This window comes from Phaethon aethereus (genome assembly GCF_964289735.1).
Source record: "Phaethon aethereus genome assembly, chromosome: 1".
Lineage (NCBI taxonomy): Eukaryota > Metazoa > Chordata > Aves > Phaethontiformes > Phaethontidae > Phaethon > Phaethon aethereus.
In genome coordinates, this window is record NC_138575.1 from 45,089,033 (window position 1) to 45,109,639 (window position 20,607).

The 20,607-nt window shown below is 38.5% G+C and overlaps 1 protein-coding gene across 2 annotated transcripts in view; it reads left to right on the forward strand.

Moving 5' to 3' along the window:
- The window catches only part of SYT1 (synaptotagmin 1), a gene marked incomplete at both ends in the record, with an annotated part of 125,942 nt that overhangs the window by 57,736 nt on the left and 47,599 nt on the right, over positions 1–20,607 (forward strand). For both annotated transcript variants that reach the window (XM_082014266.1, XM_082014267.1), the window contains one exon: positions 16,903–17,020. In XM_082014266.1, the coding sequence (XP_081870392.1) occupies positions 16,903–17,020 (118 nt within the window). The remainder of the gene's footprint in view (positions 1–16,902; positions 17,021–20,607) is intronic.

Consider the following 20,607-nt stretch of genomic DNA (forward strand, 5'->3'; position numbering starts at 1 on the left):
GCATGTTCAAGATTGTAAGTGCAACATCTGTCCTGCAAAGGAACTGAATTTGATAGTGAGACAGGAAACAAAGCAGAGGTTCTTAAGTTTGAGAATAAGCAAGCCTGACTTGAAGTTCTTCAGCAGCTAATTAGTTGTTTTTCATCTTGAAATTGAAGATGTTGAAATGTTGTGATTTTAAAGGTAAAACTATATGACTCAAATAGAGCAGTTACGGTACTGTTTCAGGCTATTAGAATTATGCATTTCTTTTCTCGCCTTTCATACTCAAACTGCTGACAATACCGCTATATACCTTTGCTGAGTATTCTTTACCTTAACTCCCTCTCTGGGAGAGACACCTACCTTAGGAGGTCAGAGGCATTCTTGTGTTATAACAAAAATAATGTAATTGGCTTACTTGAAATCAAAAGGAAACTTGTCTTGACTCAGGCTGTCTGGCTTTACAGATACTAAATTCAAATACAGAGGACAGTAGACGAGAAGGAGAAGTTCAGTGATAGTGTTAAATTCAGGCTCTGCTGGGGACCTTCTGTTTCTGGACAGTATTCGTTCTGAGATCAGAAAAACTTGTATTGCTTATTTGTCAAAAAAATACTTACTACCGTTTGACTTTCAAGTGTGGAAGGGCATCTTGAGGTTAAACTGTGCTGACAAAGCAGATCCTACACTTGGCGCTAAGCATCTAATGATCCATACACAAAATAATAATAATTATATTAAAGTTGATTCTAGACAAGGCATATTCCTAAAGACCTTGTAGAAAGTTACAAGGCCAAAGGAAGGAATAGTGGACAATTCCCCACCTCTGCCACTTGATGTTATTGTGTGGGGTTTTATTGGTCAAGTATGGGATATTTTAAAATGCTTAATAGAGGAGAGAGACCAGACCAGCCACAGCATTCAAAAGCACTGGACTTTGATGTTAAACATACAGTGGCATTTAGAAAGCGATGTTCTGAATGGTGTTGTTATAGGCTTTTGAGAAAGATGCTGAGAGGGATCAAAATCACCTTAGAGTTCTTCTTAAAAAGTCTTAAGCAGAATTTATATCACTTAGATGCTGGAAGTACTCTCCACGTACCTGCAAGCGATTCATTCGGGTAGCTGATGTATCGGTCATTTGCATGGGTTGAAGTATATTCCAAGAGGAAAGCGCTAAAGCTACACTACAAAGAGATGTTTTGAAAGATGCAGAAGGAATTCCAGGGAATTCAGCCATAATTGTGGAGTACTCACAGTTATAAAACTCCATAATCTTGAAGGGATTGCACAGGCATAGGCAGAACCAGCTGTTTGGTGTGAAAGGGACACAGAACATGCTATATATGAAATTTTCCTGCGTTGTTCTCCACCTGGACTTTTATGTACTTACTTATTTTTCTGACTACCAGCATCAGGGAATGCATTATCCAGAGGCAGAAATTGCATTTCTCACTGGGATTCTAGGCAGAAGCTTTGCAGTAGTCCAGGGTAATACCTTATTTCCCTTTCTCTCCTCCCTTTGCAAACCATCAGTGACAAAAATTGTTATCTGATTGCTGTTACAAACCAGGATCATGAGCTAAGGGAAGCTTTAAGATGGCTGTATCAAAATAATCTGTAACTGTCATTAGAAGGAGCTTCAGAACAGAGACCAGCATTTTAAGTCACAAGGAAAGAGCATTTCTCACAAAGAAGATGACAGCTTTTTCACAAAAAAGTTGAGGCGTACTATGCCATTCCAGTCTTCTCACTTTGTTGTGCCCACTCCATGGAGAACTAAAAGAGCTTGGTTTCCAGAAGCATCAGAGAAAAATGTATTTTTTAAAAGGTTATAGACAAAGATTTAGGAATAGTGGTCTGAGAAAGAAGGGGATTGGCCATTTTCCTCATTTTTTTCCTCTGTCAGCTCTTAAACACCAATTTAGTCCATGTCAGGGATTACCATAGTAACCATTTAACCTCTTTCCAGAGCCTTTTGTGTTTCAGTTTAGTTCAACAACGAGCTTAACTGGCATTTGAAGCACTTTGCGTTGTACCTGTGACAGGAATTAGCACCAAATGCCCTTATTTTAGAGAAATCACAGTTAGAATCTAGAGCATAATACTGTATTTTCAATTCAGTTATACTAGGCTTTTATTGTTTTTATGCTAATATTTTAAGAGGTAGAGTACATGAATTTAGGATGTATTACCAGGTCTTATTTCTAGGCTGAATGGAGCATAGACAGCAATAACCCGTTCCTACAGTTACCTGTTCGATTGTATCCTGAAACTCAGCCTTCCACCAAAGGCCAAATAAATTCCTCACATTGGCTGATGTGTTGTTGGTGTGTTACAGATGATGCAGCTGGATGGTTTCAGTGCAATCAACTCTGTACTTCTTTCCTCTTTCTTTTCCGTGGCCTTCTCCAGCTTACTCTGTGATTGTTATCATCACAAATAGAGAAACACTCAGGACATGATGATTTAAACTAGATTCCAAAAAGCTTTGGAATAGCATAGCATTTTACTCTTGTTCATGTCTCATTCAGTCTGGGCAGGATGCTGTTGTACAAAATAATAACTCGAAGAAAAAAAACTTCTCATAGAATATCTGTTTCTGCATTTTATGCATTCTTCCCCTGCAGGTTAATGGAGAACTGACATTTCCAGGTTTTAAGATCGTTCAGTCTACAACATACACACAGTTCTTTTTGAAGGGCTGATTATGGCTAGTCTTCCACTTTCAATCACACAGATCAAAGCAATTATTATTATTCTTGGATGTTCATAGGTAACTCTACATGATACATAAGATTTAAAGAGATTAATAAGACAGATGTAAATGCTTTTCTGTACCTTATCTGAGCATGAACATTCATAATGTTGGGCACTATACGCTTAAAATTTTTTTTAACCTCTCTGTCATCTAGAATTCCAATAGTGAGGAATTTTACTCCAAGAATGATGTCACTGTCTAAAGATCAAACCATTTCTCCTCTCTCTCTCTCTGTCTCTCCAGACTTTCATAGCACTGGCACCACAAAGGGGAAAAAATCATAAAGTGCTAACTGATCTATTGGTTTCTTACTCTGGTAGTTTTTTCTTTTTTTTAACTTCTACCATCATTGTATATACCTGAGTCAGTCAATAATTGAGTTACACTTTTTAGCTTCCAGTCTAAAGTTGCTGTTGCTTTTTAGTATCTATGTTGACCAGAGATCAAACTTCTGTGAATCAGTCCACCTCCTCTCTTCTCACTATGTTCTCACTCAGTGTGTATGTGTGCGTATGAGTTGGAGACCTGACTATGGAGCAGAAATACATCTGTCTTTCATGATGCATCTTGGGTGATGGAGGCTTTTATGCAGACTTTAATAGTTTTGTGAGAGGCCTTTAATTGCATTAACTGGGACTTTTTGTTTCAGATGGTTGCCTGAATGGTTCGTCCCCTAGGTAGAGGGAGGGGTTCTGTAGTTGTTCTGTCCTTTCCACTAGCAGAGTTTTCAGAGTAGGATTTTTATCTGTGGAGGGCTTGAGTATGGTCATTGCCACAGAATTACTACTCCTGCTGTCTCCTCAGAGCAGAACACAACTCACTTTGAGCTACGATCATCAGTGCACAGATAAAAATCATTTCTGATCTCCTTTTGGACCCAGATATTATCTTGGGTCATGCACTAGATGAAAAGAAATACCTGAAACTGAATCCAGTGACATGGAGGCCAAGATATTTCCCTTGAGCATTATGTCTGCAAATACAATTATAGAAGTTGTGTCAAAAGTAGAAGTTTCCAAACTAGCAGTGAGAAAGAGAGTTCAAAGTGGTATGTTATTGCTGCTTGATCGGCTGGACGCATTCACCTACAATAGAACAGAATTAGGAGTTATCGCTACTTCTGCTGTCACTGGTAACAGCAACTAAATTTGGGAACCCTTCCAACTGCCTTTTTCCACTTGTGGCTGACCTTGTCTTCAAATCGCTTCTTCTTAGATAGAGACCTTGACATAAAATTCTAACCTAGGTCATTCCCTAGATGATCACCGTTATGTGGGGTTTATAACTTGCTTTTGATGCCAGCGGCATAGAACATGGCACTGCAGCCTCTCAGTGGTATGGACGGCAGTGGGTAGACAGTGCCTGAGCTTCCCATTAGATCCTCAACCAATTTTAGGAGCTACTTAAATTACTTCTGGTAATCTTGAGCTACTGGTTTGGCTGGAATACAGTTGTTTTACTTTTGTTTTTCCATGTCTTCTTCAGTAACTCTGAAAATTAACAGGAGGATCTCTGTTGATGAGTAGAGCTCAGGTTTCAAAACTGGCAGCAGCTCATTTTCATGTGAGTGCCCTGAGGTCTGCAGCTGACATCTCCTGCCTGTTAATTCCCAGACCAGAATTAGATAGAGGTGGATTATGCTGAAAGTGTTTTTACCCATTCAGACTTTCACATTAATCAGTCAGGCCAAACATTAATTTTCTATGATGTTTTAGAGCAGGCAAGTTTTCCAGGACATGTGGGTCATTTGAATTAATTTTGATTACTGTAATTTTTTTGCCTGTACTTATTGTACAGAAAATAGATACAACGATTACAAATATGTGACACAAAGTAAGACCTGCAGTTCTTCCCCAGCGCATCTCTGTAACCCATGATTTCTTTCTTGTCACAGTAGTTTTTCACCCCTGCATTTTCTTTTTCTATCACTCTTAAACATTAACTTGTAATGACAATACGTCAAAGCCCTCCAAAAAAGCCCACTTACAACTTTATGTGCCATCCAAATGTGTGCATGCTTCCCCATCCACATTTTTTACAATGAGAACCAATTTGTCTCATTGCTATTTGGTATAGCAAATGATGTTGTTTCTCTAGATATAGAATCATACTTTTCTGCATACCCTTGAAATAATTAAATCATTTAAAATCTCTTAAAAGACATTATTATTTCTTCAGAATGTCTGTCTGTGATACTAAACTACTAGTTGATTTCTTAATGGAGAACTGTATGTTTTTGGTTTTATCCATCGACCTAAAGGAAAAACATACACATTCAGTGTATTGAAAGTTACAACTTTTATTATTAAAAAACACAAAATCCAAAAACTAATATTTTCTGATATATGATAATTGTGAATGAGAACAGATTTTAACTAAGCTCTACTAGATTTGCTGCAGCAATCATATGTTCCAGAATGACTTGAGAATATTGGCTTCCTGCTTGGATTTCAGCTTTAGAGTTCTACAATTGACATAAGTTCCTGCGAGCACAAACACCAGTCACATTATGTAAGAATTTAAGGCTCTGAAACTTTCCTGGTTTTATGTTCCCTATCATGAAAACTAGCTGTTAGTCAGCCTTCAAGCACAATCACTACATACAAAGCTGTGAATATCTTGTGTATAAACATTCTCCTTAAACTTTTTAGCCCACCTGTTCATTGATTCCTTGGGTTTGTTGCCAGAAGGCACCTCCATATGAGCTCTTACAACTCACTGAGGATGACAGGTCTTTAAATCTGATCTATTCTATTTTCATTGAGCCTAGACTAGCTCACATTAAAATTTTCTTGCTGCAAAAAAGTCTTCCATTTAAAAAACCTTCATTTTGTTTAGGAAGGCTACTCTTTCCTATCAAATTGGGTATTTTTCTAAATTAAGATGTTGTCTGCCCTAAATCTGGGAGACCTGTAGATCTTCAAGAAACATTTTAAAGAACCTCCATAATAAAACACTATCTAGGAAGCAGGCAGCATCCAGGAGATAGTAGTGTTCCCTCTGGCCAATTTGGGAGGGAGGTGGCACAGGGAAACCCCTGTACGAGCTTGAAAGTTAGACTTTGCTTGGTTTTGGAGCAAGGAGCTAGAAAACATCTGATTCTTAGCCCATGGCATTTTGTCATGGCTACATGGCTGTAGACGGCAAACACCAAAAGCTCAGATTTCTTCATGGCATCCTGACTTCCAGCATTATCCTGCATGTTTTTAGTGGAAGTTCAGCAAAACCAAGTCTCCATGGCACATTTTAATATCATCTAATGACAATTTTGTGGAAATTCCACTGGAAAATTCTGCGTGATACCTTACTGACAAAGGATACGAAGAGAAGGCTGCTGACAGTAGACAAGCATTCGTTACAGGCAGCCTTACACCTCCACTGGAAAACTCTTAGAGGGTCTTCAAACACAAAAAGTTTCCAAGTTACTGATTCTAAGACATCAGTAGCTGAAGAAAATAACATATCCCTTATAGCTTCAGCAGTTACTCTGTCTCTCTCTTAAAAATGTGTACTTTATTTGTTATTTGGGTGTTACTGGATTCTACTCCAAGTCACTGATTCTTGTTATGCTCTTCTTCAGTAGATTCAAGGCATTTAATACATGATGCTTCCTCTTCTCTACAGTACCTATGCACTGTAATCAAGTCATTTCGAATTCTCTTTTCAGAAAGTTGCAGAAATTAATATTTTATGTTTTTCATGATCAGGCTTTTTCTCCATTTTTCCAGTAAGAGTTGTGACTTTTTACCTTCTTTGTAGTTTTCAGCATCTTAAAAAAAATACATGTACACAAGAACTGTGTGCAGTATACTTTATGTCTTTGCCAGACAGGCAAAGTCACCAGCTACTTCTGCTCACTTCTACCGTTGAATGTTTTGCACAGCATTACACTAGCAGTTCATGGTCTGTAGGTTATGACCCTAAATCCTCAGCAGGAGGATTTGTAAGATGTAAGATGTATTTCCTGATTCAGTAGATACTTAGAAAGAATCTTGAGTTCTTTGTCTTAGGATGTAGAATTTTTGCTTTTAGCTGTATGAAAATGTACTCTGTGTGACTGGTTACAGCTAAGTGATTTAGCGCTTTCTCTCTGACCAACCTGTTGCATTATTATATACGATTATAATAATTTTTGTAACACCTGCTTACTTTATCAGCAGAAATGTCTTCCACATCTATAAAAACAGCAGTAGGCCTTGAACAGAACAAAATTTTTTTGTTTGTTTCCTTCATCAACCAAATTTATAATCTGCTTTTAGTTGAAAAGATCTATTTTCCATAAAACCATGTGACTTCACATTCATTATATTTCATATCCTTTAAATCAACAGTAGTGTCAACTTTTATGAGTTCTTCCTTTGTTTCATCTGGGTTTGATAAAAGGCAAATGGCTGATAGATACTGCCTTCATCCCATTTGGCCTTTTTTTAAGTAAGATGGGCATAACATTAGCACTGTTCCAGTCTTCTGGAATTTCCCTTGTGGTCTAAGATTTATTAAAAATGAACATCATTGAGCCAGGGATCTCATGATAAGTGCAATCTTCTTTCCTAGATTTTTATAGATGACTGCAGTGACCTCTTTCTTTTTACTGAAGAGATTAATGAAATTCAGTGTGTGGTACTGATTGCTATGATGACCTTTGATGAGCTGTCTTGTCTTCCTAAAGAATGTGTTAAGAGATTTTTCAAAGTTAAATAGCCAGGGGAAGTGGAGTAATAAAAGAGGGTTTTGCTAGTACGTATTTATCCAAAAGCTTGAATATCTTTCATCAGTTTCATAAAAATATATTTTTGAATGCTTAGTTTGAGAAGTAGATATGAGCCTGGTAAGGGTAAGTCAATAGATTTGAATACATAGCACTAATTAGAGGGAACTCATTCTTGAACTGAGCACAAATATTTGATGAGCTGAACTTAAAACTTATAATGCAAGGTGTTGTAGAAGGAGGCATGTGTTAGTTTCTTCATTTCAACTGGAACCAAAGACACAAATATTGAAATTATCTGAGAGAGTATTTTGCATATTTCTGAATTCCCTGAAACTAGGAAGAACTAGAACAAGATTGGCTCTGAGATTTTCCGAGGCTTTTCAGCTTGCCTCTTTTCCAGCTGCATATCCTTTACCCCATCTCATATTTTTAGGCAGTTTTGATGTAAGAAAATTTTCCAGATGAAGTGCAATGATACAGAAAGGAGTTTCAAATCCTGCCTGTGCTTATAGCACAGAAGCAGTGGATGGAAATAAAAGATGACATTCACTTGGGTGAAACACATGAAAATACATCTTCTTCATCTGGATAAATTACAGGTGGTGAACTGTCTTGTTATCGGACTTCACCTATCAGCTGTTAACTTACATCAGCTGATTTTCCCTGTTAGAAAATCCAGTTCCTTTTGAGCTTGCTGTGCCTTCCCCTGGTCTGCAGCCCTTTCCAGGTCATTGCTGTGGCTGCAGCGCAGTGAGAATCCTGACCAGCCTGTATGGCTGAGTTGCCTTGTGAAAATAAAGGCATAAACTGGTTTTGGCACAGAATGGTGTTGTGTGCTGCCCTGGAAGCTGGGGATTGTGGTAAGAAGGTTACTGTAAATTTAATGGAAAGCAATGCCTTAAAGAGGATAGATACTCAGATTCTTGCCTTGTTCAGGGCCCTTGAGCATGTGCCTCGTCCTCATCTGTTCTGTTTGGCCTGCCTTTAGCTAACCAGCAAGTTTCTAGTTATAAAACAACAACATTACATAGTTCTTCTTGCCTAATTGCTAGTTTAGAAGATTTTGGAGGAGGCTGCTGGTTTTTGTGGGGTTTGTGATTGAGGTCATGGGAGGGAGCTGGAAATAGTGCTGGGGGATATTATGGAGGAACATGAAGGCTGAACTAGTGTTACAGCAAGCAAGAGATGAGAGAAAGAAGTACATATCCGCAGGAGCTGAGTGAACCAGGCTGTTCTAGTGTCACTGCAAAAGGAACCATTTATTTATAATGTAGCTGGGACTGGTACAAGGTGCAAGATCTTTTTGTCTTGGTAGTTACAGAAGAAAGGGAAGAAGATAGCTGGCTATGAAGGTAATCCACAAATTCCACTGAATTTCTCTTTGTGGTTCTTGCAGAACAAATAGAAATGTACTATATATCTTCCTAGTAATGGAGGCACTGAATTCACCTGATGATAGTCTTTCCCTGCAGCTGTTGAATTTCAACAGAATTTACCAGCAGCCATAGATGATTACTCATTCCATCATGCCAATCATTCCCACCTACTGGTTTGTTTAATCTGTTTGTTCTGTCTTTCATTAATCGGTAATATATGGTCGTCATAGCAAGGACTCTCTTCATGCCAGGTTTTTAATACAGTGGCACATCTCACATGTAAGAAATGGGTAATTGATTTCATTCTTATTTACAGTTCTCTGCTGTCTACCAATCCTGTATATTTTTGGATATATACTGTAATTCCAGTCCATATTCTAAAGCTTTGGAGTCAATTACTTTTGGAAACTAAGACACTCTTGGTAGTAGAAACTACATTAACTAAGCATTATGGTGTCCATACTTACTACAAGACATATTTTCAAATCAAACAAGGGTACTGTACTGTGGTTTCCTGTACTGTATCACAGGAGGACAAGGACTTTCTATAGAGGGACTGCAATGCAGATATAACAGTCTAATAATTATGGAAAAACTTTGTGATTCAACTTCTCACAGTGTCTGATAAGCCAAAAAAAAAAATCTTTCAAATGTATTACATTTCCTTTCAATGTTGTACTTAGGCCACTCACTAGAAGACTAGCCTTGTGACATGCTATAGTTAATAAGTTTTCCATGCTGTCAAAAGTAATAATATTAAAGTGCCATTCAGTTAAATTAATTTTGTTTTGTGCAATGGCCTGCATAAACGTGAGTGACATTTAGAAATATGATCAGGCAGGAGCTGAGGAGAAGCCAAGTGGCAAAATAGAGCGAGATGCAATCATTAAAGCAGAGCAGCCAGCTGCAAGCATTTGTAGGTGGGCAAAGAGTTACAGAAAACCAGGCTATGATGTTCCGGTGTATATCTTTCTTTTAATTCATTCCTCCCCTTCTCATTTATTTAAGGAATTCATTTTCTCCTTGTTTAATTAAGAACTCTGTATGTTTGGTAGCATGGTCTCTTGTTTGGAAATCAGAGAGTGCATTTCTGCTAATCTTTGATTTCAAGTGCCTTCAGCCACAACGTTTCTCATTTTGCAAGAGGCAGCTGATTGTAATGCTTTTAAACTGAAGACCGTGAAGTGTCATTTTCTACTAATAATAACAGTGTTTGCTCTTTCCATTTCCTCTGCTTTTTAGAAAGCAGTAATAGAAGTGCTTTGTCTAAACAGTTAAAAAATGTAATGAAGAGGACTGAAAGGAGGAAGCTGACAAAACTTGACTTGTTAATTTTTTAATAACATTGGCTGGTTTAAATTATTGCCCAACTTGCTTTCCAGTCCGATTTACCATTGTGTTGGAGAATATTACGTAATTAGGGCAGTTAAAAGAAATGCAATCTACTACTTTTCTATATATATAATGCAATAAGAAGACAGAGACTTGTAAAGAATTTCTATGTCAAGTAGTGCTGTTCAGAGGAGAAGAAAAAAAAAAGTAGATTTTTATTTCCACAGAAAGATCCTGCCAGGTCTGTTCCCTTTAAGCAAAGGTAAAAAGTAGTGCTGGCATACAGAAGTTGTATCACAAAGGAGTCAGTAGGACTCTAGTAGGGAAACCAGCCAAAAGGAATATGCAATTAAGCCATTTCTTTTGGCTCTTCCTCACTCCTACTTTATACCATGACTGTATCCCTACAGATACCACCTCCTGATACCTTTAATAAATTCTCTTCATTTGAAAGATCGTTCCCTGTCTGCCCTAAAATTTCTCCCTTTTAAAACTTACCTCTTAGACCTTTGCTTCTATTTCTGTTCTCTGATCACCTAGCATCAGTCTCCTTTCCATCTCTTCTTTAGCTTGTTGTCACTGCTAGTCCCTTTTTTACAGCATTCGAAATGATCCTTCTGGATCCTTGCCTCAAGAGCCCTCCGTTTCTTCCTAGACCTCCTTCTGTAACCTATTTCACTTTGCTTTGCTTCTTAATTTACTTGTTATGTGGCTTGTAACCAAACACTGTACATTAACAGCAGCTTCCCTTTATGGCCAAGTTTGCAAATTTGAAGAGAGTATGACCTATGAAGACACTTCTGAAATAATGTTAGTAAAAGCAAACAGGAGAGACTTTTGATCACAGACACTAGTATTTCCATTTTGTAAGGCAAGAGGGTTATTCCTGCAAATAAAGACTGATCCATGAATAAGGAAACACTCAGGGCACTTGTCTCTTCATATTTTACTGTTTTAAACTGTTTTCTTCAAAAATGCAGTAGATACAGTCACGAAGAAGGTTCTTCCCTCTCTCCAGAGGCATTTAGCACCTATTTACTGCTAGCTGTATAAGAGCACGGCTGCCCCATTCATGGGCATGAAATTCTTTTAGAGAGCAAAGGAATTATTCTATGTGTCAAATTAATGGTTGAGTTGTTAAGTCCTTAAGTTTATATTGACTGGGTTTATAGTTAACATTTTGCAAGTCTGAAATAGCTACTTCTGTAATCAACCTTCTGATTGAAAAAGCTGGGGAGAGCTCTGCATCTCCTATCTGCTCCCAGTACTTTATCCCAAAAGTAGTTCATAGACTTTGGGGTACAGTGGTACTGTCACATACATATTCATGTGACAGCCTCCAAAAGTGCTGTAACAGTGGGCTGACACATTAGCTCCAGCTTTTCTTTCTCTTTCCGGTTCTTCTTTATCTTTCCCTTCTGCACTACCTAGCCTATTTACGCAAACTGAGTTTTAAGAGCTCCTTGCTCACTTCCCACTCCTTTGCCTAACTGTGACAGAATCATCTTTATACTGTGGGCTCATCTGGTCCCTGATTTGCAAGCAAAAAGGAAAAAGATTCTTTCTTTCCTGATTATACCTATTGCAGGTTTGAAAATTTCTGCTTGGTTCTTTAACCATGTATTTATCAAAAATGCAATGCCTTTGAAGCTGGCAGTGTTAAAGACAGCGGTTGTGGCAATAAAATTTCAGGTTTAAAGCCAAAAAAAAAAATAAAAGGAGCCAAACAAATCAGTATTTCCTTTTCTCAGTATGATCCCTACTTGTCCTAGGGGGTGTGGAGGAGCTGTATTTTCCCAGCTGTAGATCACAGCCATGTGTATATGTTACTAATTCTGCCCACTTGCTATGGTGGCTTAACTGAAGTTGTGGCCAGTTCATGTCATCCATTTCTGCATCCATGTCATTCTGTTACTAGTATTATTGTGACAGCTTTGTGGCTTTGTGTATTCATGGTTTACATGCTGAGAAAAGGAATCTGTTGGATTTGAGATCTCCATGCATAGACAGAATACGATGGCCTCCAAACTGTCCGAAGCCCGTAGATGTGGGAATTGGGATTAGAGATTCTGTCATTACAGTTTACCTGGGTTTCCTGAATTTAAAAGACTCTAATTTCACTTACAGCCCACCTTTATGCTGTTCCTGTTTTCTCTGCAGAGTTTTAAAACATTTTGGTTGGTGTGAAAACTATACAGTGAACATTATGAGCTTCCATTGTAAGTATTGATTGGTGGAAGATTGTATTTTGACTCTTCGCCAATAAACCACATCCTACTGTGTTTCTCTCAGGTTTATGCAAATATCCACAACCAAAACCTGGTATTGAAGTTGGAAACCCACCTCACTGTGTTTATATCCTTCCTCTGATGACTATTTAGGAGTCTTAGATCCAATTAGGAAAAAACATATGGTGCTGTGGCTCATTATTTTGGTATTGTTTTACCAAGAGAGCTGCAAGCATCAACTTTCTCATAATATCTTCCACAAAAATGTGCAGAATGTTTATATTAAGAAGACAGATACTGCTGTTAGAGATTCTGCAGTGCAAATGAGAGTAATCTGCATAAATAGCATTTTTCTCTGTAGCTCATTAGGAGAGTGTACTGTCAAGGCAAAAATGACTTACTGACAAATACAAGAAGAAGCATGAGACAAGCAGGAGCCACTTAGTCACCTCTAAAAAGTCCAGGTTCTCAACAGGACTTCAAATAGCCTTTTCTAAGCTGAAGAAGTGTTAGCAGCACTATGTCATTTACGTTCTGCTCCATTGCATCCTCTTTAAATGTAATGAAGTTATGAAGTTGCTTAGATGGAGAGAGTCTTTTGATTGGTGTTTAGGCATTATACATGGATAGGTTAATGTCTATGAACCTCCCAGTTGGAAGTTTCTAACACTAACTTACAGTTTCCATCAGAGATCAAAGTAATTTACTAACATAAATTATTTATACATAGGGCTGAAAGAAATTCATAATAACAATAAGGCACCTCCATGAGATAATCACCATACCAGAAGCACTCATCTGTACCTCATAGCCCTGCAGGGGTTTGTAATTATCTCCTGCAAACCACACCTCTAGGTGATTGCTTTTTGTTGCTTCATTGCAGTGCTGCCACTTGCAGTATTTTGCCTGACAAATATTTTTACAATTTAAAAATTAAAAAAAAAAAAGCTTAGGAATAGAAAATTTGTGGCAGTCATGCAAAGAGAAAATGTTAAAAGTAGAACATATATTGAAGAAATTGAGTTAATAAGTATTTTAATAGGAACAAAAAAAGTACTAAATGTCATTCTGTAGGCATTTCAAGAGGTACCTATGGTTTTTCTTCAAGTTATTCACTGGAATGAGCCCATCATCTGCTGCCATTTCCCATGGCTTGCTGGTGATGTATGGAAAACTGGCTGTTTATATGATGCTGGCTTCTTCTCTGTGCTTCCTGCAGCTAAAATTACATTAAAAGAGGCTAAAAATGCGTTAAATGCTCTCATAAAATTACTCTTCTGTGTAGACAATTGCGGTATTTGCACAGAAGCATAACATGATTACAGATGGAGAAAGGCTGGTGAGAGGTGATGGTCTCCGTGGCAATAACTGTGTTTGTAAAGTAAATTCTCCAGCCTCTGCTGAAGCACTCAGATCAGAAACAACAATCCTAACACCATTTTATGCTTACTAAACACACTCTAGTCTCAACAGAAGTACACAAAAAAAAAGACTCAAAATTACCAAAATAAATGAAAGCTTAAAAAAAAAAAATCCACTGAAAGGAACAATTAGAAGCATGGTATTAATTTAAAAGTACCTTCCAAAAATAGGTGTTTAGATATTCTGTCAATGAGGTACATTTCTGAGGAATACAAGGGAATACAAGTTCCCGTGCCGCTACAACCAAAGCTCCACCTGGTGAATCTAGGGGTGAGGTCAGGGCCATTGAATGGTGGTTGATAAGTGAGTACAAAGGTCTCTAAGAAGCGGATCTAAAACAAGCTTTCAAATATACCCTGTTTCAGTCTTATTCAGAGCCCCATGAATCAACCAGGCTAATTTAAACCAAGTCTACCATGGAGTAGAACAGCGTCCAGGGAGAATACTGGGCAGCTGGGTGAGCTGTGATCACAATAACACAAATCAATAAGCAATTGATTTCTTCCATTCTGAACAAGCTGCAAGTGATAAATCAACTTCACTGTAAGCCTAGCCAATACGGACTTCCAAATCCCAATGTCAAGGGAACAGGAGCATGTTTTGCTATCACCGCGCCACTGTGGGTTCAGTCAGAGCTGAGCATGCGCTATGCAAACTGCACAGCTGAAATATGTATTTCCGTGACCTGAATCTATGCTGGGATTTATAACAGTATATGCAGACAGGGAGGAATAGTAAGTCCTTCCACAGAAGTGCAGTCCATGCTGTGAAAGACATATTATGTTATTCTAGATACGAGTTAAAAATGTAGATATTCTGATATTAGGATCTCTTCTTTTGAGCAAGGCCATAACATCATTACAGCCCTCCTGGGTCAGATAGAGGTCCCTGAGATAAGGGTCCCCAACCAGCCCCTTTCCAGCCTGAAGAGTCCTAATCAACTTAGCTGTTCCTTCTGCAGAAGCTGTGTCATATATTTGATCATTCCTGCTGCTTTTCTCGGAATCTTTCACAATTCTATCATACCCTTTTTGAGGTGGGGAGGACACCGTAACTGCACCAGTTTTCAAGAAGCTGGCACGTGTGCATTCTGACAGAGCTTTTATGCATGATACACACGTTTAACATCACGACCTCTTTTGTTGCATTCTCTCTCAGCATTTCCTAATTATACATAACTGTGTTTGTTCTGTATATTTTCTGACCACTGGTGATCACTGAGCTGATGTTTTGCAGGGAAGTATCTGTTACAATCCCTGGATCTCATTCTCAACTTGTAATAAACAATTCAGAATCTGTCACTTTATAGGTGTTGTATTATCTAAGTTTCTAAGTTTTTTAAAATTAAAAGGAACAATAACTACATGATGCCATTCCTAATATATACATAATACAGCTTTTTGTTGGGAACAACAAAGAATGCTGCGTCCCCAAGGAAGTCTTCTGAGACAAGCCCACACACCTTTTGGTAAGGGAGGAAGATGTAAACTCTGAAGTATAGTTGGGTGTCTGTCCCGCATCCTTCAGATGGATATACTGCAGATGCTTATCCAAACCTGGATAAAAAGTGATTGTGTGTAAGAGCTACTGAGAGAACTGTCACTGAAAAGTGAAAACTTGGCTTAGTGGATAAAGTTCATTTTCTCTTACATGACTTGGAGGCTTGAGCTCCCAATTGTAAAGGAACATTTTGGTTCCTTTTACATGGATGGTAAAGTCCTTAGGACATGGGCTGTCTATTCTCTAGGAGATACCCACTACATCCATAAATATGTGAGCCAGTTGCTCTCAGTAGTGTTCCCCCACCTTTTCAGGTAAGGTTCTGGCTTTGCCTCTTTCCCCTTGGCTCTTTGAACCTGGTAAATTGCCATGTTCCTTTTGCATTTGTGGTATGGGGAAAAGGTGCATAGTTCCTGAAAAAAATTACCTGGTGTCTTAACAAAAAGCTTGGGTACACACCCAAAACTTTTCAACAACCAATCTTCCAATTTATTCTAACAAAACACTGGAACCAGAGAGAGATATCTTCATAGAAATGTACTTTATACTCTACTGCCAGAATAAATTGTGGAAACAGACATATGCCATAAGAGCTACTGTCTTTGAAAGAGAAACATCGCTGTCTGAAATGCTTTATTGGACTGTTCAGTGTAACATGATTCTTCTTGTCTCAAAAGCAACCTTGTCACCCACCTGGAGATGCTGTCATGCCTTGAAAGGAAGGAGGAAAGCAGCTTGGATCATCCTAGTGATCACTTCTGAGCAGTATTCTCCTCTTTTTCACTCTCTCATATATCTGCGAGTTCATTATTCCTCCTTTTAAAACAAAGTTCCTGAAATTCTGAACGTAACTCATCCTTTCCCTCTTTGCCAGGACTGTTAGGAAGGTACTAAGCAGTGAACTGCAAAATGTTGCATTTGGCAGGATCCCAGATGATAGACTGCAAGGCTGAAAGGCAAAACCAAATCCTTCCAGCTGTTCCTGATGGGAGGAGAGGTGCACTGTGTGCTTTCCTGGTCTATATGTGCCCTTTTTTTTTTTTCCCTTTTGCCTGTCAAATAGGAGACAAGTCTTTTTTTATACTGAATGTTTTGTACTTCGTGTTTTTATACTTTCTGCTTTTGTGAGAAAGTGTGGCAAGAAAGACCCATGTTCCTGTTTCACAGAAAACAGTCTCGTAGTTGTGTATGCGCGTGTTAATTGATTTCCACTGAAACACCACCTGGAAAAAAAAAAAAGAAACAGTCATAACTTGGTTTAAAGGGTAAACTATTTTTGGGACCCTGACTGTCAGGGTGAAATGCTGAGCAGTATAACTTACTTTGCAGCCAGCACATATCTTGTCATTTAGCTCCATGTAGGATAGTTGCTGTGGACTCCAGTTGCTGCAACGGACTTGAGGTTATCAAGGATTTACACTGGGCAACTTGTGGCAGATGATACCTCATATTGTTCATTTGAACGTTTTGTTTAACAGTAGGAGTTTGAGATGTAATCCTGTTAACTTTCTGTGGGGCTTTCAAAACTGCATTTTTATAAGGTACAAAAAATGATTAAAATATAACACCATGTCCTGTTTGCTTTCACAGCAAGAAAAGCTGGGTGATATCTGCTTCTCCCTCCGTTATGTGCCTACTGCTGGCAAACTGACTGTCGTCATTCTGGAGGCAAAGAACCTGAAGAAGATGGATGTCGGTGGACTATCAGGTATGTGCATGAAAATCTGCTTGTAGATTTTGCAGGCTTGTAAAGGCAGAAAATGACCTCATTTTCCATTGGAGATCTCTTGGTTGAGAATGTAAAGGCTCTTGTTCACTGTCTGAAAAATGCAGTTTGTTTTTTCTGAAAGTTAGGGTATGAGTGAGTATATGAGAACTCATTCTAGCTTAAAGGAATTTCATTATACATTGCATTCCACTCCAAGACAAGGTCTGAAGTGTTAAACAGTCAGATGACAGTGCAAGCTCTCTGTACTTCTCTCCTGTTGCCTGGAGATAAATACAGACTATTCAGGCAACAAAAAAAAATCTGACTACTATTCCTATTGTCTGTATAATCTCACAAAATGTGACCATTTCCCTGCGATGTTACTGATAACACATAACAGAGGAACTCTCCACAGGCCACCATGCTGACTGCTGGTTGAGGTGCTAGGATAATTATTTCTACATTTGAAGGGCTCCGGTATGATTGGTCCCATGCACAGAGCTGGGAGTGCTCTGCATTTGCATGTACACCAGCAATCAAAATGACAGTCTTGCGCTTGTGGTGGTCATTGAGGTTGATATCTCCAACATGCTCAGTACCTACCAGTAGTCCTCGTAGTGTTTTCTTAGAGTAAGGCTATACACACCGTCAGTGAGATGATGTATGCCATCTCCAAAGGAGGGTGCAGTCAGCATACGTGACCTCGGGACTGTGTCTCTGTGGTAGGGCGTGTCCCAGGGACATGGTGGAGCTCTGTGTAGGATTCTGTTCTCTCCTGTGTCTGGAATTTGGACAGAAATTGCTGTCTAAATTGCCTATTAGCTGAGACCAAATTAAATAACAAGATGCTTTATAAGGAGAGGTCTTTCCAAGATAATTTTATTTTATATACCTTCTGTTTAAAAGAGGCAGTTTCTACCAACCGTTGAGAATGAGAATATTTCCAGCACAGCTCTAGAACCGAAAACTTTTACAGCTGTCACTAGCACACATGATGCAATTGCCAATTTGCAATCTGGCAACTCCAAGATGATGCAATTGCCAATTTTGAATTAGCAAGTGACAAGAAAAAAATGTTTTGCTTTTATTTTCATATAATCTTAGCACAAGGTGAGAGTTATATCCAAAATACACAGAGAAATGGGAACCTGCTAAAAGCGAGCCTGAAGGTTTTATTTACCACTTTTGATGAACGATAACAGGAGGACCTTCACAAAGTGAGGGAAGCAAAATCTCTTATCAGTAACCAGTTATCTTTTTTTTATTTTACTTGCTTCTAAAGTCTTCCACTGCACAGCAACAGACCTAATAAAGTAAAAGACATCAAAATATTGTTGTAGTCGTTACCTCAATGAAGTCTAGCTTTTTCTTGTCTAAAATGGGTACTAGATTAGGATGCACCACTAATAGTTTCCCTAATGCTGGTACTGAACCAATTGCAAATTAATGTTCTCAAGCACATTTACTTCTCAGTTGTTTCCTAATGAAAGATTAGATTCTCATAATGGGAAGTGTGGGGTTTTTTGGCTCAAGTGTAGCTCTGAGAGCCAGACCATCTATATTCTTTCTCAAGTTTTGCGAGAAATGTGATGGATAATGAGTACTCAGCTCATAAGAAAAGAAAGGAAGGGGCAGGGGAAGCACTAATGAACTGAAGACCTTCTACAAACTTCAGATGGAAAACCTAATGCACTGTGTTGGAAATAACTTTGAGGAAATGAATGGGCTGAAGCACATAGAGGACATTTAAATATATTTTTAGGGGATGACAGGTTTTGTTCTCCTTTTTTAAGGCCATGCCAAACTAGAAACATCATGTTCTCTCGGACACAAACAAACCCAATGGGATACCATGGTTGTAGCAGGAATTCAAAAGTCGCTGACAGTGATAAATGGCAGTTAGTACAGTATTCCTGAGGCAGTAATTATAGATGAAATAGTGTTGGTTTAAAGTAGATCGAGTATCTTTCATTAGGGAATTTATCTTTTGAATAAATTATACAGAAATAACTTTTGAAATCAAGCTGAGATTCTGTTGTCATTATTCACACTAAAGAATACAGTAAAAAAGTACAGTATTGCTAGGTGGTAATGAAGGTGACGGGATTTTATCGCGATTAGCGAACACTTTCCCCGCTACTTTTGTTATTTTCTTTAGATACTAAAATGGCTTTTCGTTTTGCAAAATGGAAAGTTTTGCATTGCAGTGGAGGCGGGAAAATGCTAACAATCAAATGTGATCTTCAAACTGAATGTTACCTATATACTCAACAGCACTTACTGTCACCAAGGGAAAGCCATTAGCAAGAGGTGAAAATTATGTAGTTGACACAGATGGGGGAAAAATGTTAGAAGTTTGTCAAAAATAGGCAAAAAGTATCTGGTTTTTTGAGTTTAGAGTATGTCTTTTTGTTATTGTCTCCTATTGTGGAGAAGATGCTGGAAAAGCAGAAGACAGACGTTTGGGAAGGTCTCTGCTTTCTCTTGCATCCAACCTTTATGCCTCTCCGTGGAGTTACCTGCCCTGCAGAAAGGAGGAGCAAGGCCCTGGCTCCTGCAGGGTCTGACACAGCGGTGCCGAGCATTCGCAGCGCAGCAGCGGCGACCTCGCCATTTCCTTCTGGCCACTTCTCTCCACATCTTGCCTCTTACTTCTGCTAGTAAATATCTGCTATACCTTTGCACCTCCGCAGTGTAGAAAACTTTAGCATTTATGTTAATCTTTAGTCCCAGTGCAAAGAACCAGTCGCTGTGCCTCAGTAGCCTTCTGAACTTCTGTTTAGAAATTTACTAAATCCATTATTGTGGTCAATCAGACTTAAATATGTGCTTGATTTTTAGCATGTATATTTATGTGGTGCAGATAGAGAGCCCAGTTACAAAAGTACCTATCAAAAGCAAGAGACCAATCAAAGCAGATTGAGAGTACTACCTTTCCTAGCAGTTCCACAGGGCTTCCACTGGTGAAACCTTAATCCTGCTAGTCAGCGTTTATATCCTATTTAATGGTTACTACAGTTGCAAAAAAAAGCCTGTATCTCCAGCATTTTTAACTTTTCCATAAATATTCTTAGTCAAAAGCCAAGCACAAATTACTTCGGAAACAGACAATGCAAGACAACAGACTAATCATCAAATTCATTAGACTCCTTTTAACAAAACCAGATCACCCATTTAAGCAATAAACTCCCAGGTCTTAAGCTTAATTGCAACATCAGGCTGTGACTAAAGCAAACCTTGGCTCAAACACTGGAACGGTTCAGCCTGAGCTCATCAAGTCACCACACCAAGTGGAAATTATTACTTCTGTTGGGCAAGGGCCTCTGGCAAACAATTATGCATGTTTTAAAATGGCATTTTAATTATTTAAATTATATTCAAATGCATTTTTAATACGTCTGACATCTGGCAGGTGATATGTAGGAATGTAAGCTGTAAAGAGATTATTTTTATTTGTCTGAATTTGGTAAACTTGGGTTACATGGCTTTATAGGTATCCTTCACCCAAAATGTCTACAAGACTTAGAAGCTCAGGTCTTACAGCAAATCAAGGGAACTTAGACTCCCAAGTCACTGTGTTAGTGTTT